The sequence below is a fragment of the Aulostomus chinensis genome, chromosome 14 (genome assembly GCF_037954235.1).
Source record: "Aulostomus chinensis isolate RoL2024-O1b breed Wild chromosome 14, RoL_Achi_v1.0, whole genome shotgun sequence".
Taxonomy (NCBI): domain Eukaryota; kingdom Metazoa; phylum Chordata; class Actinopteri; order Syngnathiformes; family Aulostomidae; genus Aulostomus; species Aulostomus chinensis.
In genome coordinates, this window is record NC_141333.1 from 5,610,897 (window position 1) to 5,638,579 (window position 27,683).

At 43.2% G+C, this 27,683-nt stretch overlaps 1 protein-coding gene across 1 annotated transcript in view; it reads left to right on the top strand.

The window, feature by feature from the left end:
* The first annotated feature begins 386 nt into the window (after positions 1-386).
* The window catches only part of col24a1 (collagen type XXIV alpha 1), a 96,049-nt gene continuing 68,752 nt past the window's right edge, over positions 387-27,683 (top strand). Inside the window, exons 1-5 of the mRNA XM_086224153.1 lie at positions 387-849; positions 9,770-9,840; positions 16,489-17,831; positions 23,090-23,143; positions 26,811-26,864. Coding sequence (XP_086080279.1) covers positions 797-849; positions 9,770-9,840; positions 16,489-17,831; positions 23,090-23,143; positions 26,811-26,864 — 1,575 coding nt within the window. The 5' untranslated portion in view covers positions 387-796. The remainder of the gene's footprint in view (positions 850-9,769; positions 9,841-16,488; positions 17,832-23,089; positions 23,144-26,810; positions 26,865-27,683) is intronic.

A 27,683-nucleotide genomic window follows, 5' to 3' on the forward strand; every position in this document is an offset into this window, starting at 1 on the left:
AGATAGATAGATGGACATAAATAGATTGACAGACAGCTAGATAGATAAAAAGCTAAAAAGAAAGATAGATAGATCGATAGATCGATAGATAGATAGATAGATAGATAGATAGATAGATAGATAGATAGATAGATAGATAGATAGATAGATAGATAGATAAATCTTTGCATGTGAATGCAGCTGTTGGGAATAAATATAAAATACAGCACACATGTTGTACCCTCATTCAGTAGTTAAAGTAGACAAAGGGTATTGGTGAAGCCAAAACTCTGATGTCACAAGTCAGTAACTGGTGAAATCCAACACCACCAGCTGGTAGGAGTTGTGTCGGGGTGAATACTGGTCCTCTTGCATCAGTGCAAGTCAAGGCACATAGCAGGAACCACCGCCTGGAGGTAAAGACGCGCAGAGCTGTGCTGGAGAGCAGTCTCGAAGAAGCAGCAGTCGGGCTCTGATTCTCTGTGTCCCGCAGAGCACTAAGGTTAACGCCGAGACAGTCAGACTAGCCAACTTTTTTCTATGCAACTGTTGCGCGTCTCCACTTTGGATAGCAGCAGCCTGATCACTGCGCGCCGCAGAGCGCAAAGGATCTGGGAGGCTCAAGTGTGAAAGAGTGGGAGAGATCTCTCCTCCGTCCGGACTACAATGCGATGAGGAAACTCTGAGGTGGCACTACTCCTCTGTCCACTAGAAGCGTCCTTTGGCTGCTACCAAAGGTTTAGCCCATGAGCAGGCATCCCCTCGAGTGTGATTCTGTTTTCACCCAGATCTCTGCTGCCTGGACAAATGCATACAAATGCATTTAGGAGCTCAACGGACAAGGAGTGGACACGTTTCCGCGGCAGCAACGTAAGTGAACATTTGCGTATTTGGATGTCAGGTTGAATGTGCGTGTTTGACAACTGTTCCCAGAACAAATTTCCATTGAAAACGGCAACTGGTGGAGTTATTTCTGTACTGGTTCTTTGGCATCTGTCTGTGACAGGGCTGCCAGATGACTAAACATAGTTCCTGCAGCTACACGTTTTTGCCACCACTACAATATTTGCATTGGTTGAAAGAATACAGAGAAACAATCTGTTTCTGTTTGATTTAGACTGTTTTCCTCTCTCATGTAAGTCTTCAAAAGTAGCCTGCATCTGCACATATGGACTCAATGATTCTCACTCGGTTATTCATTTCTAAATGCCTGAAATACTTTGACTGCAGTATGTCAGAGTGATGCTGCACTGGTGGTTATTCTGCATAATTCCTACATTCAGTGATCACCAATGTTTGCCTCTGTATTAAAACCATTAGTGCACTTGACATTACTTTTTTTTTGCTTTTTAAGAAAGTAACATCTTTACTGCAGTTTTCCCTGTAGAAAGTATCTTAATCAATACTCAATTCATTACTATTTGTCTCCTCCTCACCTGTGATACACTGTCATGTAATTGTTAGTTAACTGTAGGCTCAAAAGCGAAATAGGAGCCCAAAAACAAATCTTAATTTAAAAAAGAGCTCTTAACAAAATCAAGTTGTGCCCAGGTATGCAAATATTTGTCTTAAAAGAGAACAAGTCAATAGAAAAACGCATGAAAGGACGTGTTTGATTCTTTATTTTCCTCCATCATTGAGGCACAAGCAGGAACATCATGGTTCGATTAGTAAGTGAGCTCCAGACGAATGTAATGTGATTACCCCCAGCAGTGAGTGGAAAACCCGAACCCTCCACATAGAAGTGCATTATTGACATGAATCTTGATGAAAGATGAATCTCCTCCAGATGATCTAAAAGCAACTCACAATACCTTCTCTTGTTCTCTGCTGTTACGGAAAAACAAAGTGGACCTGAAATCCTAAGAGGTCCATTTATTTTCGAGTGAGACCTGAGTTGACCGAGAACAAGTGTGAGTTCTCTAGAACTGAATGAGAGAGAGAGTTTAGTGTGTGTATGCATCAGTGGTTAACTGGCCCCCTGAGCTCCAGACAATCACCTACTGTTGTGGATATTGTTGCTCCTTTGCTGGCAGTGGTTTGAGACTCTATAGCTGCAGTTATTCTCTACTCTCAACTGGCAGCTGTTTGCTCCACACTGGCTTGTAGTTCCAACAATGAGTTCAATGCAAATTTGCGCTGGAAATAAAGATGAGGTGGATTCGATCTTTCAAAGAGGAGGACTCAAAAAAGACTTCCAGTGTCTGACAGAAGAATAAATGTAATGATGATTTACTTCCTGATACAAACTGTGTTTTTTGCCCAGTTCATACTGGCACGGTGGCTTAGTAAACCAGTAGCTGCCCTAAGGTACATGTAACATTTGCATTTTTTTGAATTTGTTGTTATGCAGTCATTTAAGGTGTTGCGTTCATGTTTTCCCTGCTGTTCTGAATATCCAACTGAGAGAACAAAAGGATTTTGAGGACGTTTGAGTGCCCAGTTGTGTGGAAAGGGTTGCAGGGATGAGATGTTTTTTGTTGGTCAACTGGGAAGTCATCATTACCGCACCAGATGTTTTGTTCTCCAAGACAATCTTTGTATCGTGTCTCGTAAATGCAATCGCTACAAGTGAAAAGCTAATGTTAGGCTATGAATGAACTACACCACGGACACAGGACTTCCACGCCACCACGACTAGCTTCTCGCTTCTTCTTTCTGCGGCGTTATGGCGTTTAACGTCCTCAACAACGTCTCTCTACTCCTGTTTTGCCACATTGTTAGTAGCCGCTTCTTTAAAACTGTAGAGAAGGTACATAAAGCTAGTGTGAACCATGGGCCGAATTTCAGGCAGTTAATGAACACGTACTCAGAAAAAGCTGACGATGTTAATGTTTGCCCGGTTTTAGGACTCATCCTACGCCACCCTTTTGGTAGTAACATTTCGTAAGAGAGAGGAATATTTCAGGTAGACGGTCAGTATTCTCACTTTTGTTGCCAGACTCACAACCCAGAACAGTTCAGCCACTACACTTAATGTCATTTACTGACTTTACCATTTTATACATGCGTTTGAAGGCAGCTGACAGAAACACTTCACCTGGTGAAAAGTTCAATCTCCCGCTGAATCACAGCGGTATATTGACGTGCAGCTTTCAGTTTTATTCGTCTCTGGTGAGCTCTCGACTGAAGTGAGTCATATCCCAATAGCACAATGGATGTGAGATGAAGTTGTTGATGGGAAAAGCATTAAAACAACTGATGAACTTTCACAGACCTTTGAAAAATTCTTTCCAAACACAATACGTTCCTGAGTGTTTCTCAGGATTATTGTCTCGCTGTGAACCTTCTTTTTTTTTTTTATAACAAAAGATGGTTGAGAAAAAAAAAATCAGGAATCATTTTTGTTATTTTGGTGAGTTGTAATGCGAGTGAAGATCAGAGGCTGCCACCTTCACGCTGCATCCACTCACCTTCTCCACACCAGTCACTACTGGGGATATTGGCCCGTCTGCATGAGTGAGAGTATTAAACCCTCCTAACATCTGCAAGTCCTCCTGCAACAGGAAAAGGGCAAACCAATAAAGGCTGCTGGAAGTTTACTCACAGCTCTTTGTCTGCTCGCTGTCTTGTGGACTAAGTCAATCTTTACTCTGGTCTTCAGTGACCTCTTGACTCCAGTCGCTAATCTGAGGGAGCAGACAAACACTCACCACGCTTGGCCCTATTTGTCACATATGAAACTCCCGGACCTGACGTGGAATTTTGTTTTCTTCTTTTTGAATACTATATTGGAGTAATTTGGGAATGTGTCAATCCTGAGGAGTATTTTGAGCCTCTGCTAGAGAGAGCATTCAAGAAAGAACCCTGGAAAGTTGTTGACTCGGTAGTTTTAGCTGAGGGCCGTAAGTGCCTCCATTGTGAAAGTCATTATGATCAGGATGCAGGTGCTAAAGCAGCCAGAAGGAGCATTAATGGCTCCAGGTCAGTTACAGCACGTGTTACTGTCTGGGAACGTTTAGGTTTGAGAGAAGAGAAGAGAGTCACTCCACCTATTATTAGCATGCAGTGTTATTTGTACTTTTTTATAATTTAATCTTGGTTTTAGTCCTGAGTGAATCATCCTTATCCTGTTAGTTGCTCAACTGATTTCGTCTTTTGCATGAAATGCATTTAAGTTTCACTCAAATTTTACTGGTTCCGTTCATGTTAAGGCTGCTACAAACAAACCACACTGACGTGCTCGTGGGGACCGTCACCTTCATAATGGATTTTCCATGTTGATCTGATGTTCTATGCACGTGCAAATGCATCTATGCTGCATTCACATTGTTGTTTGTCATTGTTTGTCATTTGTCACATTGTTGTGCGCAATTAGAAAGAAGCTACTGTGTTTAGCTAAAAGAAGATATAGTGCGGGGTGGAGAGGAGAGGAGTGTTAATCACCGTTTTCTGTTGGCACTGCCTGGACCACCACTGGACAGAGATGTGGGCTCAGTAGTGGAGCAATCGCATTGACTCTTCATGGTGCTCAGTCCATGCAGCCACAAATGTGTGCGGAAGGTGTCCACAGAAACCTCGTGGGACCCCACTGGATGTTACACCCACTCATGCGGACCCCAGTGACACGCAGACTTGGAACCCATGAACTGGCTCTTAATTTGGTCAAGTTGATCAACATTCTGTTCGGAGTTTGACTCCATTTAAAACTTGGACTAGTTGCCAAACAGGCTCATAAGAGTGGAGGTTAGTTTAATACCCCAACGTGAAGCTGTCATACAAACTCATATAAAGTCTTAGGAAATGAGCGTTTGTGGAATAATTCATACATCTGCCGGGTGATGTCCTGAAGGAAGAGGCAATCTTTGCAACAGAAGATGAGAAATCAGGACGGGTCAGTCAAGGTGACTCCCGTCAGGACCTTTTCTCTGAAGGCAAAGTAAAAATGCAGGGATGTCATTGGCTTCGAACCAGTTTTTTTTGTGGTTTTGTCTTGTTTTTAAAAAAAAAACAAACAAACAGCAACATTCTTAATCGTACCTGTTCCTTTTTGTTTATTCCTGCTAGATTTTAAACATCTCACACGTGTTTGGGTAGATTAACAGCTTTTCATGCTTTGTCCCCACTTATGGATTTGGTAAGTGGTTTGCCAAATCAGACGTGTTAACAGTGTACGGAGCATGTCTCTGCTCACAGAGACACCTCCCGACAGACAACAAGGATGAACACGAGAAATGTGTTTCTTTTCTCTATATGGGGACTGTAAATAGAGCCTCAGGAACTTCGTATGTGCGCGACCACACGAAGCACGTTGCCTCTCTGCTCGCCTCCCGGTTGAATGGAGCATTGTTAAAGCTCCAAGCTAATTTTCAGGGGAGAAAAGCAAGATGTGTTAGTGCCGTAATGATTCATTGCAGAGGGTTAGTTTTAAGTAATGATTATTTATAGTCTTGACATGACACCCACTCCCCACATAGTGGTATTTCCCTCAGTCAACAGAGCAGTGTTTGGGAAGCTTTGTCTTGCTTTCAGCAGCCTTTTCCATTAACTGCAAGGACTGAGAAACATGTCATAGTGTGCTGTCACTTAGGCAGGGATGTTTCAAGATTTAATAAAGACTCAGTTATAAAAAAAGGGGAAAAAGGTGGTGCATTTAAGTGCCTCAGTCCCGTAGAAATTGCCATACGTAAACAGGAATGAAGAGAGATTTTAAATCACTCCAAGAAAGAAAAAGATGCCAAACGCGAGAGCGAGAGCGCTGGAACATTCCTGACGTCACGGTAGAAAGCGATGACCCAGGTCTGTTTGGTGGCAGAGATGCCTGAAATAGCCGGGACACTATGACAGACAGACAAGCAGGAAAAAAAAGCTGCCTGAATCAGCATCAGACGGCCCCAGCTGACTCTCCAAAAGGGAATGTTAAGTGTTATATTTAGTTGTTTTTACCTCTTTTTTTGGTATACTTTTTTCAAGTCAACCAACTTTTAAAACGAACCGGCTTTTTAGCTCCATCTTTTCTCAGCAGATGAATGATTGCATTCATTTAATCCCCCCCGTTGCTTTTTCCTGCTTTTGCCATATGTCTGTGTTCCCGGACATGGAATGTCACACCAGTTTCTCGATGGGGAACAGGTGATAGGACACACTGTGTTACTTTTCCATTTTTCTCTAGTCTGCTCTCTCTTCTCCTTCTTTTCTTTTTCTCTCATCTTTTGGTATTTTCTCTGTCTGCTTCTGTTTTTCTTTTCTTTTTTCTTTTTTTCCACTGAAGCGTGCAGGGCAGTATTGCTGTGGGAAAACAAACATGAGGGCCTGTCTGTCTGTGGCTCTCAGTCAAACAGGGCCACACATATCCTCCTTGGTGGGTTAATCTGGTCCTGGTAGGTTGTGGAAGAGAGACGTTTGTAAGGCAGCAGCCGTGCTGATGTACGCCATCCCAGTCAAATAACAATCCCCCGAAGGTTTACAGTGCAGTGATTGATGGTGCTCCCTCTGTTCTTATGTAACTGTACGTGAAAAGATCAAGAGGACAACCTCCTCGGGTCTTTTGTGTTGCAATAACTTTGTGTCAAAATCACCTCACAAGCTGCCCGAAGTGACTGCGCGTTATGTCAGCACCTGTAACTGTGTAGGGGGCCGTACAAGTGATGGATTTGGTTTGAATACTCAGAGGAAGCCACGAAGCAGATGATAAATCCTCAGAATCCTCGTTAAATGCAGTTATTTCATCGGAGGTGGTTGAAAAGTTTCTATTGGAATGTTTTTGTGTTCACTTACCAAAAAATGATGATTTTCTGGGGGGTTTTATGTGATGAATATCGAAATGAACTGAGTTGTACTGTGTGGTCATATCTTTGTAACAGTTTAGGGCCCAAACACAGGAGGAAAGGCTTGAGGTACATGATGGTGTGCCTCATCTATGGCCCTGGAGGGTGGGATTTCTCAAGTTGATGACATGGCATGAAATCACTGTATTCTTAGGATTCATCACCTGCTTCAAAACTAATCCATAGTTGACAAAACTCCGCAAATAATACATTAATTCAACAAGAATACAAAACATCCAGTGGAAATATTTTATTTTTTACAGTGGTGCCTCTGGTTTTGGATGCAGCGTACAGTATGTTGTATGAGAATGAACAATGTTTTTGCATTTTTACACTTGAAGTGCGAACCCACACACATGGAACTGCACTCTCGGTAGATATCTTTAGCACAAATTAATCTCTTAGGCCTCTGCAGGACTCATGCTGTAGCTGTAAGGTGGGCAGTGCCACCTACAGTTGGAGCCAGTGTGGGTCAAATGACTGACCTTCCATGAAACTATTACTGAGTTAAGGTTCACGGTAAGCAGTTGCAACAGCCAGTATATTCTTGCATCTCACTGCAACCAGAATCCCTTCAGCTGTTTTAGCATGTTGACTTGAAAATGCAGTATTTATTGCAATGGAACAGACACGCACATTGCACATGGTATTTGTGGCAATAATCTATCTGATTATTAGGAGATTATTATCTCTTGTGTATTGTATTTCTTTGCACAAGACATTAAAAAGAAGAAAAAGGAAAAACTTACCTAAAATGAACAAGAGTTCAGATGTAATACAGCGCCAAATAAATGTCACCACCAGAACTAAAAGCATTATTATCCTCTTCTATACCCAACAACGGTTGAATAGTTAATTACAGTGATTCTCAAACGGCGGTGTGACGCGAGCTCCCTCTAGCGATAGGCGGACGAATCTCAGAAATATTTTTTTTTTCAAAATGAAACAAGTAAAAAACTAACTTTTGATTAAGATACGCAAACCGGCATGTAATTCACAACGTGTGTTGTGTCTTTATTTATTTATTTATTTATTTTTTTCCGCGTCACATCGCTACGCGATCACGTTCCTGCGCGCACGCGCCGCCGCACCTGCCCTTGCTAACTTTAGCATCGGAGACGCTACACGGTAAGGAGACACGAGGAGGAAGAGCCGAGGAGGCCTTAGTTTGTGGTGTGAGGTGTAGCCCTCAGCAGTGCATTCGGGAAACCCAACGAACCCGAACCGAACTGAACACCCCCCCCCCCCCCCCCCCCGCCCAGGGCTGAAAGACAAAACAGGAAGTACTAAATCGGTCCGGGCCCACGATTTTAGACATGGGCTTCACCAGTAGCGCTTCCTGAAATGTGACACGTGGATTGAATTCCTACACCAGCATTGATAAACTGATGGCGCAGGTAGCAGCAATACAAGGTGTCACTTTTCATGTTGGAGCAAGTAGGTGTTCAGCAGGGTTGTGAGGTCTTGGTGGTGGTGGTGGGGGGGGGGGGGGGGTGTACAACTTCAACAATAGGGAAACTAAAATTAAACTCCCTGACACTGTCAGTCAAAGCTGAATATTATCAGGCTCCGTTGAGCTGTCATGACTTGACATGAAGTACAGGTGAGTTTGAGGGTTCTCCACACAGAATGCAGAGACGCTGGATGTTAGAAACCTCAAAGATGAAATTCTGACATCTGATTGGTCCTGAGGTTTGTCTTCAGGGTTGGCGGGAGGCATCTCATCTCCACCAGCATGAGGTGGCGTTTAACCCCCCGGTGGCGAACGTCCACGTTTGTATCATAATCTCGTGCAGAATCCCTCATCGAGTGTTTTCCCTAACGATCTTACCCAGACTTTGTCATTCTGGACATTTTGGCAAAACAAGTGTAACTAATAATAACAACAATAACGGCTGCATTGTGCCAGAGCCCAAGTACGTGCATGATGGCAGTTGGAATAGAGACGCCGCGACTCTCATTAGAGATCGACAGCTGTGCTTTTCCTGCTTTGGCAAGACTGCAGGTGATGTTAGACGACTTCCAATCATCTTCCTCATTTGATCACGAGCGATTATTCTAGACTCTTTATATATTTTGGCCACATCTGCTGAAGGAAATGTGTTCAGCCTCTTGATTTTTTTTTTTTTTTCCAAATGTTGCCAATGTATCACCCCCTTAAGGTCTCCGCACTAAAAAAAAAAAAAAAGTATGTGCCGTATACTTTGAACCCCAATGTGATTTTCATTTTTGAAACGTGGTTCAACTCATTAAAGGGCTGTTTCCTTTGTGAAAATTGTGCAGATGCTTGTAAAAGTTCAGTCTGAAAAAGGAAAACATTGGAGTGTTGAAGACATCCACCAAAAAAAAAAACACAAAAAAAACAAAACTAGATAAATCAATGAAAACTTTCTGATCCAAGAGTGTCAAGATCAAAATATCAGTCTAGAACTGTGTGTGGAGATCTTTAGGGAGGGAGACTGAGATGTGAGGAGAGGACCGGAGGGAGCCGGTCCAGAGTATCTTGCTGGTGTTTACTGCTCTTGAGCGCTGTGACCACACACTCTATGTGAAGGATAATCCATATGCAGTGGAAAGGTGAGCCACACCTGCTGGGCTTTTTTATGACGCACAATAATTCCACGCATAAACTTTATTACCAGAGTTTGGTAGAGAAACAAGTCGCCGATGTTCTAAGCGCTTTGCAATGCTGCCTCTCAGCGAGCAGGAGTGGTCATAAATGATCATCTGTGACCACAATCATGTTGTTCCTCTCTCCATAGTGAGGTCTTCAGGCTCTGGATGCTCTGATATGTCAGACTGGCGTTTTGTCAAGTGTTTTTGTTTCTCTTTCCTGTTCTAAAAATAGATGGATTAATGGATCTGTGAGAGTAGAGTCGCTAAACAAAACGCTCACCATGTGACTGAGTCATGTCGTATTTGTCATTTCTTCTTCGTTTGATTTGTACGACGACAGACTTTCCCCCTCAGAGTGAACTCCTTTTGTTGTGATTGTTTTTTTGTTTGTTTGTTTGTCTCCTCAGGTGGAACCTTCTCCTGCTCCTGTCAGTATGCTCAGCAGTGCTCTCTGGAGAAGACGACTACCTAGCTCAAGGTACGCAGCAGAACAAGATCACTTCACGTAGCATTCGCATCGTCCCCTGGTTGTCGTGTCAAAGCATTTCCCTTCCTGACGGGACAATGTGAGAGCGCCACTGTGAGGCAGACGGGTCGAATTTGTGTCCAACATGACAAAAGTCACTGAAGTTACTCGCGGAGGTGACAGGTGTTCGTTGCCTGCACGGCGTACTGCTGCTGACGGACGTGTGATCATGTGGGTTTGCGTTTACGTCATCGACGATCAGAGCTGATAAACAACCTCTGCAGACAAAAGACAGATGTTGACTGTTGTTCTTGACCAGTGGGGGGGGGGGGGGGGGGTGAGAGACCTCTAACCTCTTCGCTGCACCACTTTGCTTTGTGTTGATATTGCTATGAAGCAGGGAACACGTGTGTTTTCCAGCACAGTGGCTACAAACTGGAGTTTCCCCTTCTCATTTTTCTGCTTTTTGTCTCTCTTTTTCTTTCCTTTTCTTTTTTTTTTTTAACCTTTCCCTCAACATGTCTGCTCTTGCTCTCTGGGCCTCAGAATGCATTTAAATAGCCTCTCGATCTCAGTTGCCGCTATGCTTACATGTCTTGTCTCCTCTCGCACCTCCGGCCCGTCAGCGAAAGCTCAAAATACGTGAAATGCAAACACAACGTGAAGTATGTGGCGCTCTCTGGGAAAGTGCGGCAATCAGTCAGGCAGTGGGGAAGAGGAAATCTCAATTAAACACTCAGCATGTTTTGGCAACTGTGCCTCAGCTGGTCAGATGCTGGGAGGGGGAATAAGGTGATATCCATCTGTTCCCTTAAACAAAGCAACAAGGCTGAGAGGCGTTGAAGGTGAGAAGGGCAGAAGTTAACAGTTGGTCAAAGGATGAACTAAAGCGGCGTGCATGTTCTCATCAGCTGCTCAGATGAGTCACTACATCTCAACAGTGACCCCTCACTTTTTCAACGGTTTCTGCCCTGGAAGTAAATCTCCCTTCCATTTTCTCCGCTGGTGTTTCAGAAAATCCTCTTATAAATAGTTTTAAACCAGGCAACAAGCCAACCAGTGCGCAGATTAATCACGACCATTAAATATTTGATTTGGAGCGAGAAAAAGGTTGCAGGAAAATGGAATAAAAAAAGGCGGCGCTGTAACACTTTGTTGAGTAGAACCAGTGCTCCTAACAACTCAAGCCTGAAACACATCGGGTCCTTCTGCAAGGCATAATGTGAGCGTAGTTGTGGTCGTTGGCTCTCTCCTCTCTTTGTAATCCATTGGAGCAGCGACACTGACCGAGTGTGTAAGACATGAACGTCACTGTGCGACACGTCTCTATTTTTTTTCCTGGCAGGTTTTTGTAGACCCACAGGCATTTAGAATGACAGAATCTCCATAGAAACGGCTGCGTTTGTTCTGGTTTCCCTGCAGTGCTAACTGAACCCTGCTGCATGCCGATGATGGAACGTGTCCCCTACATCCCCGGTTTGTTTCAGGGGTCAGGGTCAAGGAGGGACTCAACCCAGAAGGCACTGCATATTATATTTCTGGAGCAACGTTGTTTATAGTCACCGCGTGATAGCTATTTTTTTGTTTCTGTCGCTAGCTGACGTGTGACTTACATCGACAAGTACATGCGATGAAAATGTCAGACTTTACTTGTCTACAGTATCAGATAGGGAAATCACGTACCTCTCAGACAATCGCTGAGAAAATGGTGGACAGTAAAGAGCTCCGTAAACATTTCCATGGTAACGCCACACTTTACCACTCACACCGGTCGCTGTCACTGTAGGACTGTGGGTAGTGTCGTACTTCTCTGGGCTAACAAAACCTGTTTTTCACACAGACAGGAGCAGACGCTGTGATTTCACAAACCTGCTGACTCGTCATGAGTCTTGGATGATTATGACGGCTGATAATTACCAGTAAATCCTCCACAGGGAGCATGAATGGGATTTTCACTTCCACAACCCCACTGTTGAGCTCTATTTTAACATTCGAAAAGTCGAGTATAATCCCACATATTCCTCCAGATGCAACTTCCTTGCAAGAACTTGCTGGAACGCTGGCACAAGACTCCAGAGAATTCCGATGAGTGAAGTGCCAACTGATTGCACTCTATGATTTCATTGGGAGGGTATATTGTTTTTTTGGGTGGTATTACTGGGCTACTGCCAAGAATTCCAGCTAGTGTATTCACACACACACACACACACACACACACACACACACACACACACACACACACACACACACACACACACCTAATTTAACAGTTGACCTCGTGATGAATCCTCACATTTTTGCTCGCATTTCCACACGTGGGTGAATTGTGTACAGCACATACTTATTCATCTGGAAGTAAAACACTTCCAGGGTGTTCCATCTCGCATTGTCTTCTCGTCTATAACCGCTGAGCCAACGCCAAGCAGGTTCTAGCCATCATAACACAGGGAGGAAGAATGCACACAGAGACCAGAGCAGCTTGCCTGCACATATGAGACAGGTTAATCTGAATCAAGGCTGACGTTACCTCAGGCAAAGAATGTCAAGGACGTCTCAGTGCCTGCTTAGATCAGCTGCAGATAGATAGACTCCCTACCTGGACGACCAACCCTGCAAAACCACATCCAGGCAGATATTCTGGATGTCTTGTTCCTTTTGATCTACGAGCGCTATCTGGGTCTCTCACCCTCTGCTCCTGAAGCGCTCTCAGAAAAGAACCAACAACAAGAACCTCATCACCGAGGTGACAGTGTGTCAGAAGCAGATAAAAGCACCTGCTTCTGTAATCGAAGCACATTCAAGTTGAGTGTTAAAAAAATGCTGGATGCATGTTTGAACATGTTAATTTTACTTATATAAACATGGTTTTATGAATGAAAGTTCAAATGTGACCATTGGATTAAGTGTTCCAGATAAATCATACCTGGGGGGGGGTGCGCCCTCTGACCTTGTATATCATGCACATACACACACTCCTCTCTCTGAGAAATTAAGTCAGCCTTCATTGTTGAGAGACAATAACTGACTGCAGGTGGAATTTCTTTTCATACAAACACATTCGCATATGTAAACATTAATTTCAGCTTACATGTATCCATGGGACTTGTGTATACAAAATCAGTCACAATTACAGGGGGGTCTCCAGAGGGGGACAGGCTCATGTTCATGAGAGAGCGCTGGAGCGTAAACGTTGTGCTGTCAGCAACAAACAGATTCTCCAAGTTTATAACAATACATGGAAATGGAGGAACCAAGTACCTGCCACCTTCTGAGCAGGGTCCCTATTTTGCAGTACGGTAAATAATAACTTTTCAAACATCCCTCACCGCTCGGATATCAACAGAATATCATGCACCATTGATCTGCAATTAGCACTTGTGCTAACAGAGGCTGCTGCTGCGACAAAATAAGTAAAAAGTACAGTTTCTTCGTCAACAAGTATAAATCTCATGAGAGACGTGCGTTCGTCACTGTGAGGAATTGATTCCGATTTTGTTTTTAAGTAGATACAGATACACGTAAATAAATTTCCCGTTTTTTGACACAATACACACTGGTTCATAGTTTTTGAACAGAGGGCACACGTCTGGCATTTCCTCTCGTTTCATGAATAAGATGTTAATTTCGGGTGACAACCATTCCATCATTTCTGATGCTGATTGAAGCGTTGAAGCACTAGCCAGATACTTGCTACATGCAGGGAACGTTTCCTCTCAAAGTCAACCTGTGGTAGCTTGTTCCGACCGTTCATTTTCTCATATTGGTGGTTTCATCCTCACCGAGCCGAGAGGTCAAAGCTCATACCTGTGAATCTCACCTGAAGAACCATCGATTTGAGGTTTCTATTTCCTGCGTCTTCATTCTTGAGAGTTAACTAACTTGAACTCACTCTCAATTTGCTCTCTATGATGGTGATTTTTACTTGAAGACGTTAAGTTTATAAACCTTTAAGTTGTATTATCATGGACTCTTATTTCTATGCTTGGTGTTATTTGTTTTCCTTCGTTCATTTATGGTTTTTCTTCTACTTTTTGTTTCGATTTCATTTTTGTTTCCTGTTTTATTTTGAAATGTGCCTCACTCGTGTGTCTTCTTGTGTTACTTCCTGTTTGTCTGCTTTCCCTCCTTTTCTGTGTGATCACCTGCGACTCATCAGCCCCAGTGTTCTTGGAGAGAAAGCAGCTGTATGTAACAGTTGATATGAATAATAGGACCCAGTGATGCAGCTGAGAGCTTTTCTCTGGGGATACTGGTTGAACTGGTGCGTTCAGTAATGCCTGATCAATGAAGTCTTCTGGAAAAGTCGCACCCCCTTATACAGAGGAAATGTTGCTTCAAAGGAAGTTAATGTCTCTGGATGAGCAATGAAAATACCCTGAACGTCCCCTGAGATCTCTCCTCCACAACATTTAGATGCACTCATACGTGTGTGTGTGTGTGTGTGTGTGTGTGTGTGGACATACAAAGGTTTCAACATTTTGTCTGTTGGGTGCCTATACTGGTCTTGCCTCATCAGCATTGCTCAAAAATGCAAAGACTCATTTGAAGTCTTGATATATCCCTCCTGCTTCACTGAAATTCGGCCATTTAGAGCAAAATTGGCTTTATTCACTGAGGTTGAACAGTAGGTGGCGGTGTGTCCACCACAGAAGGTTGCCAACTTTCTTCCAGCTCACGTTTTTCATCGTATAGCAAACAAAGTAGCAAAAGGAGATCCTGTGTAGCTGCAGACCAAAGATTGTCCTCTCGTCTGTCCAGAGATGCGCTGTGTTTGACTGCTACGATGACAACCTCCTTAACCATGTGCTGCACGGGTCAAACACGGCAGTGGGACCAACGGACCATGTGCAGAACACCTGGCAAATTTCGGGCCATTTGAAGTGTTTACATGCAGGAATTTTTCATGTGCTGAAAGCAATATCAAGGAATCTTAATCCTGCTTTGAATAGCAGGATTTCAGTCTTACTAATATTTTGACAAGGATTTCAACCTGTGCAGTTTGACTTGGTTGAACACAATAATTTAATGTTTTCTAACACCACGTAAATGTACTAAATGCCTCCTGATTGTCCTTACACCTTCACTTCCACTTGTGATCAGATTATTCAGGATGTGTCTTCATGCCTCACTGGTCAGATCATCTGTTAAAATGAGCAAACAGAGACAGTTGTCCTTGTTCCCATTTGTATTAATAATTTCTTCTATCACTGCTTAGTGCAAACATGTGTATCCAGCATATTGATCTGTCAGTTGCCCTTTAATCAAAACCAAAAGTGCAGAGAATGGCCTCTTTCTCACTGTAATGTGTAAACGCTTCTTCCTGGCTGTGAGTCACCGTTAGCAGCCCGAGCGTACATTCTTTGAAGAATTACCTGTGGGCATGGAAAAAAAGAATGACAGGATTGTTTGGAAGAAAGCTCCTCTCATGAATCTCTGGTGGCAGATTGATTCAAAAAGGCTGTGTGGACTGGTTTCCTGTATCCTAGTTTGGCCCCATCCTTTCTCCAGTCCCATCCACTCATCTGGGCCACAGCTGCTTTCTGGTACTTGCTCCAGGAGAGAAGCAGGGAGAGGTCACCAGCATCATGGGGAGACTTGAAAGGGTAGAATGGCTGACCAATTGCTTGTTTTCCTCCCAGAGACAAGGGCAGATTGTGTAATGTCCCTCATTTGCTGCATTCAGCAAAGGGATCTCTTTATTGAATTAAATGTTGCAGTAAATTCATCGCTAAGGGGAGTGATGGAATACATATTAAACCTCGATCGTCTGGTACTCTCTGTATGGTGGTCTATGTCCTGTCTGGCTGCTGTGTTTGTCAGTGCTCCTCTTTGTCTCCCCTCGTTTGTTGCCCTCGTTTGTTGTCGTTCCTTCTTGTCACTGTAGAAGAAATGCCATACGTATCAAAAAGAATTGTTTTGCAGTGTATTTGCATCTTAAACCGAGGTACCAAGGTGTATCTTGCGGGCAGATGCTTCATTACACACAGACACAGACTTGAGTCATAACAATCAAGTGTTGTTGCCTTAAAAGATGCTTAGTCAGTCTGTGGTTAAAATGAGCCAAAGAAAGAAAATAGTCTTCTTTGTTGTTGTTGTTTGTGTTTTTTCAATTATGAAGGGTTTCCCAAAGATCGTTCTATCATAAATAGTGAACCTGGCTCTTGGTTTCTGCTCTTTTCCCTTCCTGCTGTGTCACTCCAGCTGGACGAACTCTCCCATTGTGCTCCAAGATGCAGGAATACACCTTTCAAAGAAGTTAAAAATGTGGATATTTTATACTTAAACTAAAAACAAATCTTTTTTGTCGGTATTTTATGCTGTATTTACAGTTTTTTTTTTTTTAGATGAATTTATTTCTTATCAAATTTTCCCCTTAGGTTCACTGTTGATCATTTCTGTTTAATTTTTTTTATCGAATAAAAGTTTTAGTTTTTTTTTAGAGATGTGATTGATTGATTTGATAAACACTGTTGCCATCATAGGTTTTCTGATAAATCCATCAGATGCAGTGTCCTGTTTTTACTATTTAAAAAAAAGGTATCTGCCATTCAGCTGCCGTGCAAATACCAAGCACAAAAATCCAGAAATTGTCAACTTGAAAAAGAAACTCAAGAAACGTTGTAATTTTTTTTCCCTAATAAAATGGCCTATATCTTTCAGGAGTGGATATCCTCTATCGACTGGGGCTTACAGATCGGAGCACCACAGACAATCCCGCCGAAGGGACCCCCTCACCTTCTCCCACCTACACCACTGTTCCCTCGTCTTTCAATCCTCCCGTTTCTGGATATGGGGTAATACTCGACTCAAACTCCCTTTATGAGGCTCCAGCAGGAAGTCTCTTCCCACCGGAGATTGGCAAGGAGTTTTCAGTCGTGGTCAGCCTGAGCTCTTGGAGGGCAAACAACGCTTTTCTTTTCAGTGTCAAAGACGGCAGGGACAGGCTACGTTTTGGCATTCAGCTGCTTCCGCACAGAGTGGTGGTCTACACCGCAGAGAAGGCCTCCATCTACTTCACCTACAACTGGCATGATGGGCGCCTGCACACGTTTGCTGTCGGTGTTCGTGCACACTCAGTGGCCTTCTATGCGGACTGTGGAGTGGTGCAGCAGCGAGAGCAGACCCTGGGGAGGTCTCAAACACTGGGGGACTCTGGGGGCCTTTTTACTTTGGGGAGGATGAACTCCAAAGCGGCGCCATTCAGTGGTCGAGTCTGCCAACTAGATATATATCCCTCGGCTGAAGCCGCTGCACATTACTGCAACTACCTTAGGAAACAGTGCCGGCTGGCCGACACTTACCGATTGCCTTTGTCACATCCTGGTTTGGATATTGAGGCAAATGATTCCCCTTCTAATCCCTCTACAAGGGCCCTTTTTGGAATAGCAGCTACACATAAGATGCCAACAGAAGCAACAGTCAGAGTCTCCCCAAGTGCCGTGGTTGAACCTTACCCCATCTTAGGCCCTTCATTACAACCTCATCTGGGGGACCAGAGCCACAGTTCTACATTGGAACCCCTTGTCCATTCAGCTCTGTACTCCCTTGAGCCTAACAGCCCCAGTGCAGCCACCCTGAATGGGCTTGCAGCTCTGGATCTCACCCAAAGCACAGCTGTCACCACGACGAACAACCAAGGGGACACTGCTTTGAACAGCACCGAGGGAGAGAACAGCTCGGGGGACCTGCAGACCACTACCCCAGGCCTGATTTCAGTCGGGCAAAGTCATGTGAAGGAAGGACTCAGGAACAACTCCATCACCGGCTCCAGGGACTCTCACGTTGGGCCTAAACAGACTCATCAGCTCCTGAAGACTCATCTGAGAGCTAATGGCACCACTTTATATCGCGAAAATCACGTGGACACCTCAGAGCAGCATGATCTGGATGGCAGCTATGACGACATGGACATGGGAGGATATGATTACGGATACGAGGAACCTGATTTCTTGTATGACTACGAAGACGGTTTACGTGGCCCCAAAGGAGATCCAGGTGCTCCGGTAAGACACTGAATTTATGAATGACACTTAAAAGTGTTTGTGGAGAAAGTTTGCCACAAGTTAGTACATCGCAGTTCACGATCTAGAGAAAAATATCAATACCAGGTAATCAAAGCTAATCTATCTCACTTGAAATGCTTTGTTAAATTTGGCCAACACACTCAGGATGTGTGAAAAAAATATTTTGGCAGAGTGGCGTATTGATGTAGAGGAGATGGCGTGTCCAAGCACTGCTCTTCTTTCATGTACATACAAGTTGTTAAAATAACACGTAATTCCCTTCCTGAAATACTGCCAGTTATGTGAGAGAGAATCTGGAGGTTGGAGGTACAGTATAACTTGGCCGATGATGTAAGCTAGCTGTCAGGATAACTTTGCCACTGAACATGCTTTTATTGCTCAGATTTTCAGGTACTGCTTATTTTTCCACGGGTGAGACGTGCCGGGTCTTTCAATATGATCTGTTCAAACTTTAGAGTATACATAATGATGTAAGATGTCTGCCAGTTTCCATAGTATTACCTCAGATATCATGCGCCTGCAGGCTTGTAGGTGGGACACAGTTCAGCCTGCACCGAGTTGTTGCAACTCATCTTCATCTTTTAGCGTCTGAGCACACTCCTGCAGTGTTATGAGCATAATATGCCACAGGCTTTTTTCCAGTAGGTCACAATTTGGCAAAAATATGGATTAATTAGTGGAGTGTTTGGTCTTTTCTGCTGTTATCTTTTAGTGTGTGTCTTGGCTCCTCTGACCACTTGCAGGCATGTTTTGAATTCTCGGGTCAGTCAAAGTTCAGTGGCTCAGTCTGTTATGACCTCTCAAACTGAACTTGGAAACAAGCTGGTTTACTTCCTCCAGGGGAGTGTTATTATAGAATTTTTGAAGGCACGTCACTAAGTTGGTGATCCAAGCTCATTGGCATTCATATAGGGTGCTGCTGGTCTCAGGAAATGTTCCATGATCGTGAAATGCATTTCTTATATGCAGTGTACTTCTTGACTAATGATATTGCTTTTTATTGATCTTTTATTGTTTAATTTAGTTTTTCCCTCTGCCATAGAAAGTCTGCTCTGTAGACATTTGGGACCCGGTATCATTCAAAACAGGGTTTCATGTTTTTTTGTGATTTGTTCCATCAAAAAGAACATTAGGATGATGAAAAAACATTTGAGCAAAAAGAAGAATTGCATTACACATTACGTTACAAATCACACGACAATAAAAACCAAATTGTGACAGAATGCGATTTAACTTAATTTGTCTGTTCTTCTCTTTAGTTTTATATTTCAGCATGTTGGCTTTTTCCCATTTTGGGCACATTTACAACACAGAAAACCAACCGCAGCTTGGAACTTCATTTCCTCAGCTCTGGTTTGATACTGAATGACTGAATCTTTTGATACTTGATAGTACTGAAGAAGTTTGTTTGGAGTCATACAAGTATCGACCCCCGATATGCAGCCTGTGCTAGGATGTTACATTTATAGATTTGTTTGATAAAGAAAGCATCAAGAAATCTGAGGAAACTACAAGTTGGACTGAATTTAATGAATTACAGCTACTCTGTTAATGTAATTTGGTTTCTTTGTTTTATTGGGATATTTACAGTTACTTTTATGTCTATTTTTAAGTCTTTAATTTTAAGCACACTTGTCTGTATTACACAGTGTAATCTACTTATAAAATCATAATTTGCTTCTGAGTAAGCCAACAGTTTGGCCTGACTTTGCCAGAGCAAATAAAACAAGAGCCAGCAGGTTTGCTGGTTTCCAGGCTACCAATGATTTGGCTTCTGTTCAGATCTTTCATCTGAAATTTTCTAACCAATAAAGCTATCAGCCAATTGCAAACGAGCTGTTGAAGGCAAGGCAAATTTAACGAATGCTGAAATCCTTAAAATACAGATCAGAAAATAAATGCGCTGCAGCAGGCAGAGGTTTTGGAGAGGTTATCATTGAACAGAACCTCTGCACAGGATGGGATTTAACTGCACTTCTACTTGATTACATTGTCTCAGTACACTCTGTACTCTGTACACCCCTGTAATTCTGAATAAGCAGGGTTAATCTGTGGGACAAGTTGAATAAACAGTTGCACAAAGGCATTAGACGACCATGAGGAAAACAGAAGAGTGACACAGCTGATGACACGAGGAGTCCCTCACCGGTTGATGTTGTATTTTGTGGTGGTGCTCCCTGGAAATTAACATGTATTCTGTATAACGAATAACAAGAGGGTTCATTTGGGGTTTTGATGTGTGACTGCACACAGTAACTGTAATAATATTACACAATCTTTAATGGAAATAGGTGATATTATCCCATGACTGCTTCAATGTAGTATTACTTCCAACACCGCAAACAAGACTGCTTCCTTATGTCTGGGTGTTATGACGCGCAGGCCGCTGCATCTCTGTCAGAGTCAGGCGGACACCGTGATCCTTCCGTCTCAGACGTAATGATGCTGAGTCAGCATGAGCACCGCTTCTTGGCTGAGATTAACGAGGTAGCGCTGCAAGTTCTGTCCGATTTGTTGATTTAATTGTCTATCAGTTCGCCTGCAACAGTTAAATTCTCCATGTCGTTCTTGTGTGCGGTGCACCAGCTGCCTGCGTCCTCTCTGGTAGATGAGACATAAACTAGTGCATCTTTAGCAGTTTAGATTGGTGAGGGCCCTACTGATCGGCAAGGTGCAGCCCGAGTCCACCTCACCATGATGAACGCAGGTTACTGTCGTGCAAGTTCACAAGACGATCTTTTCTACTGTTTAACTCCCAGAAAATCACATCTTGTATCTAATCTATTGGGAAAGATTTGACCCTGGTCAGAGGTCAAATGAAGCATCTGAACATTATCATTTTACTGCCTGAGTGCCTCGGAGTCTGTAGACCCCGTTGTTGTGGTGGAGGCGGTGGTGTGCTCACAGTTTCCATCTGCAGTTGTGTGGGAGTCCAGAGGAACAAACAGATGTCTCTGTCTTCATCTCTCGCCGTGTCCATGTCTTGCTCTAGGGATACTGATGCTCCAGAGCACCTCATTGTGACTGGTTGCTATGGCAGCAATTTGCAAATGGAAATAGACCAATGACATGCCTTGTTTTGTCTGTGGTTCTGAATATTTTACCGGTTAAAGGGTTATGCCAGTATGGGTAGGGAGGTCCACCACTTTCGCTCAGAGAGACATTGCCTTGACATTTGGACTTAAATGGTCCAGAGGGAGCAAACGTCACGGTGGCTTTAATTAGCTCTTTTCCTTAAATAAGGATTTATACCAGTAAAACTGTTGAACATCAGTCTCTTGTCTCTTTAGTTTTGAATCATGGATGTTTTGGAAATTGATGAACAATTTCTCTGTCTAATTCAGCATTAAAAAGAAAAATTGTGAATCCGATTTTTCACAAAAATGGTTTTCAGAACGTCTGAAATATCAGATGAAAACTAAAATCTCGATTGTAATCACACGACTCCAGCAAGACCAACTTGATGATCGCTGATCGGATTATCCGACGTGTTTTTCCATACTTCAGGAGTTACTGTGATACACATGTATGTTCATGTCAGAAAAGCAGCTTCTTGATGCCATGATGTTTATTCTTCTCCTGTGTCGCCCAGCTGTGGTTTGCTGCCCAGGCAGGCTCAACAGTCGAGGGCTGCAGCAGAAGAGGAGGTTGCTTTTAGACCACGCTAACGGTGCTGGAGCATTTGTTGGCTGTTGGTGTTTCTTTTTTTTTATTTCCTCCAAGGAGGTCATGGGATCCCCAGCAGTGGTTTGACTGTTTCCAGGATAACTCAAAAAGGGATGAATGTATCTCGGTCAAATTTGGTAAGAGGCTAAAACTAAAGTGCACGAACAATCGTTGTGGTTTGGAATTAATCCTGGACCAACATGACGCTGGCTTGTGTATGAAGTCTCTCTAATTCTGTATTTCTTTATCAGAATTTCTGGCTTCTATTTGCTATTTACTCGTGTTTGTTTGAGGTTTTTTTTTTTCGATATGGGCCTTCTGGTCTCGTCCAATCCATCTGTTTTATTCTGCTCGCAGTGCTGCAGGCGTGGGATGTGATGATGTTATGAATCCTCGCGTTATGAAAAAAATACTTTGTTTTATTGGTAGTTTTTAATGGGTCTCAGACCTTCCAACGACAGCGATGTGTGTCGGCCATCGGTGGGAAATAAAATTCAAAATGAAGTTCCCTTTGATTGGCTTTGGTGGATACAAGCAGGAAAAAAGGCCCTTGAGCTAAATCAGGGAAATAATTATGGATGTTGGTGGATAATGAATATGATGCCTCATCTCACAGAGGGCAGTTGTTCGCTGACATCACACACTCACATCAGAATCGCTAGACATCTGCACGACAAGAAGACACATCTGACCGTTATCAAAATAATAAACCAGCAGATCATCATTAAGTCTGAAGTTTCTTTGGTATTTTTATACCCTAAAGAATTGAACTTTTCAGAAAAATCATTAAACGCACTGTTGGCTCACAAAAAGGATATAGAAAGATCAAAACGAAACAGCTGCTTTATAAATTCCAACAGATTCACTTGTTGAGAACGTCTTGCAAAACCTGATTAGTACGCATCAGTAACAAACTCGCCCCGGAGAGCCGTCCACAACCTTCAGGTCTTCACCAGGTGGCTGAAAAATGGGCAACTCATGAAGCTTCTGCCCAAGTGTTTAACCAGAGAGATAAATTAGCATCCAAAAGAGTGCAGATGTCTGGGCCGATGTCAAAATGAATCCTTTTTAATTGGTTGCTGCCATGCCTTTCAGAATGTGAACTATCTGGAATGTGAAAAACCAAATGCTGTCTCAAAAACACACATTTCCTTTTTAAAAGTTCAAATATCACCTAGGATTTGTCCCCTACGAGCTCCCTCAACCAGAACGTCACAGGCACTTTCCCGCTCTATATGTTTCATATGTAGTTTTTCCGTGACGCAGGTTTATCTTAATCCCACAGGCTGACCAAAGGCTGGTGGTGTCAGTCTCATCTCAAGAATGTAACCCTATCCCTCTGCTGAGAGCTGCTCTAATAGCGCTTTTAGCTGAAAACACTTGGCTCATGTCTTTGAACTTCATAGCTCTTCCATAAATATAGCCCATTTTTGAGGAGGCCGGGACACTGAACTACATGTTATTGCTTGCCATTAACAAACCCTATCTCTCTTTTCTTTTTTCCCTCTCCCTCCCTGTGTCTCTGCTACGCTACGACTCTCGCTCCCTGTCCCTCTGTCTCTCTAATCTAGGGTCCTCCTGGTCCTCCTGGTTTACCTGGTCCTCCAGGAAAAAGAGGCTCTCGGGTGAGTTATAAAGGCAGCATGCAGTTGGTAAGGTGGACTCTATTGAACAGGAGGCTCATTTTGCTCCTTTTTGCCTGAGTTAATTAAAAGTAGTTAAAAAAAAAACAGAAGAACTCCTAGATGTATGTCTTCATACAGTATTCACCTCTCCTTCACTCTGTGAAGTCTGGATATAAAGAAATCCGGTGGGTAGATTGATCCTAGATAATGATAATAGGAACCAGGGAAGAGAAGAAAAGACAACTGTGCTCCACCAGGATTGTGGTGTTGAACATCTTCTGAGAGCCGGCCTCTCTGCTGGAGAGGAGAGCGAGACCACTGTGCTGTGTCACTACCTCGAGTTGAAACTCTGGTTAAAGGCTGAAAAAAATAAATTGCAGAGCCACTGAAGATTTCACAATTGCGGTATCACGGTTTAGATTCTGAAAACTGATCAAATAAATATTTAGTCTCAACCTTTAAACATCAAAAGTGGGATCTCCTCCTCCACCCCCCCCCCCCTTTCTTGTGCTCATCCGGTTCATCTTTAAAGAAGACACAGCTGCTAGTTAAAGTGCAGCATCCTGCCTTTACGAGAGCGAGGGCCCGCTGCCGGAGCTGAGATGATGGAGCTGATTGTTGTTATTAAAACAACAATTGCACCCCTGGAATAAGACAACAGGATATAGAACTGTCCTCTTTTATGCATCCGCCAAGGATGTTTTGTTACCACTCAGTGATTTCACCTGCGTGTGTTTTTCTGTCTGGAAGATGCAGAAACTACCTGCATGTTTTTCATCAAACTCTGTGGAGTGCAGCGTCGGGGAAAGGAAGACTACATGACATTTTGGGCCAGATGTGCCTTTGGCCACTGTCTGAGCGCCCATTTGTTTTCCTTGTCTGTTTGCAGGATTACGCTAAAAACAAATGTCCTACTTTCAGAATTTGGCTCAGAGAGGGACCTGTTGAATTTTGGTACAGAATTCAGGATTTAGCTTTTTCTTTTTTAAGGTTGTGATATTTTAGACATTTTCATTTAGCCTCAATGGAGGTCGACTTTCTCTCCGAGTGCAATTCTTTTTTTTGACATTTTGATATCATTGAGGAAAAAGCAACACAAGTTCTTATTAATTCATTTGAAATTAATTATTTCACCATATGGCCTTCAGTGTGCTCCATTCTTCCCCATATACTGTACGGCAAATGTGTCACAAGTGACACCATGAAGCCCGTATCTTGAAATATATATTTGTTTTAGAAATGTTCAAAAATAAATAGATAAAATGAGTACTTGACAAAGAATTAAGCGGTTCAGAAAATAATGATGCCAGTAATCACAATAGCGATGATTCCCTGATGAAAATTCGTTGGCGTCAAAGCAGAGAGGCCCATCCAGATATAACAGAGAGTCGAGACTGCCTATATTCACTGTCGAATTAGTGTGCAATCAGTCTGGACTGTCTTTTTTTTTTCATTTCATTGTAAATAAAAAATAATATTTAAAGGAATCATGGTCTTAAACTTAAAACTCCAGCAGAATTGCGGTTTCGGCGGATCGTGACACTCCAACTCAGCTATTGTGTTTTTAGCAGCAGGCACTGATTACATGCGTTTTTCATGTATTTGCTACAACAATCCAGCTGCAACATGTTTGTGGTGATTAAAGACAGAGACAAGTCCTGCTTTGTTAAGGACACACAACAATGTGTTCCTTTTGCTTCCTTGTCCCTCTGGATGGCGACTCGAGGGCAGATGGACAGGAGGACAAGCTGGGAGACAGTGAAACATGTTCACTAGTAAAAGACGGCGAGAGCACATGGTTACCTTCCCAGTCATAAACAAGAGGCTGAGGGAGGCTTGGAATCATTATGTGGTGGGAAGCTGAGGGCAGTGAGCGCTCTATGGTTTTGTCTCTGCTGTCTCAGCACGCAGCAACAGACCTACGCTGCCTCTAATTGTGACTGCTATCAGACTTTGAGCCTTTGAACTAGAGAACGGCTCGTGCTAAGGGCATTTGTCATGGTAATAGATGGTAAGTTACTTCAGAGGTTCTTTTATTGCGCTCCTAGACTGTGGAGTTTAAAATGCTGACATGGTGACTGATGCAGTCAGCAGGTATTTTATGAAGGCAAGAGGCAGAATAAGTGTGTCTTTTGTTTGCTCTGAGGGAATAATGGACGGATGTGCACATGGATGTTGCAGTAAATATCCTTGCCGTTTCTCAAGCTTTCTCTCGAGCTTTTGCAAGTATAAGGGTGCACTTACACTTTTATTCTGGCACCTTTATGTAAAAATTGACAATTTAAAACCACTAAATATTAGTTGATCTGTTCACCTTTGTGCTGCTGTGGAAACCAGGCCCACATTACTGCTGTCAAAAAAGAGAATGAAAGAGATTCCTCATCCTTGGCAGTAGCGGAGAGGAAGCTTGGTCTGTAAGCAGCAGGGATACAGATGTGCAGGAATGTAGCATAGTTTTCGTGTGAGTGTGTGCGTAAGTGCATATGAATATGCACTAGTAGTAGTAGTAGCCATAGGCATTCATGTGTGTGTGTCTGTGTCTGTGTACATTCATTGCATTCCTGATGTTCAAGGAATGAAATACCTTTGTTGGGCTGGGCAGTAAAGCCAAACGTTATCAGAGCCAATACTGACATTTGACTGACCTATTTTCTGTCCTATAGATGCTGGGTGTATTCATTTCTTCTGTCAGGACACCATCTACTGTATCCCACAGTTTGCGACGTGGATCCATTTTAGTTTTCAGTGACATAGTTACCAATCAGGTGTCCACTGCATGGAGATTTAACAAAAAAAACAACAACAAAAACTCAAATATCTGCAGACTGGGTATGGACGGATGTTGACCAACCCAGCATGATAGTTGTGTTCACAAAACAGGACTTGAGAAAGTTTATGTGGCTGCCGCAGCGTGACACGTCAAAGTGACACTGAATTCACTCCCAACCACTGGTGTAATTTTATACAGAATTCATAGTTGAAGTTCTTTGCAAGCTGATTTTAGACAAACTGACCACAGTTGTCTCTCCAATCCTCTTTGTTTTTTTCATGTTTTCGGTTCAGCTGCGACCCCTGCTGAGTTGAATATGTGTGCCTTGTGCCGTCCACATAGGTCACACATCAAAGTTCTGCTCAGTGGGGGAAAAAAAGAAAAGAAGCAACAACAAAAAACAAGGTGTCTTCTCATAATCTTGTAATTCATTCTTAGGTTGGACTGTGATGACACATTTAATATCTCATGGGCTCGTCATCCAGAACGGTAGCTGATCCATACGTGCAAAAACGTCCCTTGTGAAGCTGCTCGCAGCCCTGCTGACAGTGAAGAGGACTTACAACCTGCAGCAGCAATGGAGAATGAAGAGAGGTGGCAGAGGGTAGACATGGGTCCTTCCCTAGGGTTTATGGAAGACCGAGCTGTTCGTCTTTAGATTTGCAAAGAAGTACTTGAATATCCCCGACTGATCCGTCATAATCCGTGGTAGCTCAGTGCAAAGAATTATGAATCGTCCACCGTGTGGACAGATGAGGTCTTTTATCGTAGCACAAGCATGCCTTCACCGCGTCTCACTTCAGTTCAGCTGCCATTCATCACAGAACTCATCGTTAATAGAGAGCTGTTATCACTGTGGTTTACTGTGTTCACTCACTTTGTTTACATGTGTTTCAGGGTCCCAGTGGTCCACATGGAAACCCAGGACAACAAGGACCACCTGGGCCCAAGGTGAGTGGGCTTCTCCAACAGTGAGGATACGGTTCTCTGAGAGTGTTAGACAGGGTTCTGGATAGTATCCGTGAGGGGAGGAGACAGATGAGTTCCCTCCGAGCCAGAACCAGCCTTAGAGAGCCTAGAACATAAACCAGGAATGGTTCATGTCATATTAGCTCCCTCACTCCTTCATTCCACACATGCCAGCCTTGAACCCAATGTGAAGAGAACCTGGAGGTGCCGATCGGTGATTGTGACTGACGATTAAAAACATATCAAGCTGTCAAGATAATTGTTGGTCAAAGGGGTGAAATTAGAAAAGTACAGGCAGTTGATTGCATGTTTAATAATTTGGATCAGAGCAGAGCAAAGTAACGGCAATCCATTTTGTCCAGTAATACCACCCATACATCCCAAGTGCTAATGGTGAGTCACTGTAGCCGGAGGGTGTATTTTAATCACTCTCTCGATGTCTGAGCTCTCAATAGTGAGTCTTTGTAGTACGAGGGAACATTGAGCCAGAACAGCCGGCCTTCAGAGGAAACTTGTTCTGGCTCTGGACTCCAAGATCTCATTATGTTGGATTGCACTACTCCAAATCTGGTGACTGAGGCTTGGAACATGAATTGTCAGGTAAATTGAGAGCTTAGGCTTCTGGTTCACAGTGAGGACATTAGCATTTCCATGTTCCTCGACTTTCTTTGCTGCCCTGTTTCAGTTTATCTGAGGCGCGACACATGAGGTGCTTGTTCCCCTGAGATGTTGGAGCCAAACTGCACTGTCGTCTACTGTTTGTTTCTCAAGCAATATACCAAACCTCGTGCTCATCCCATA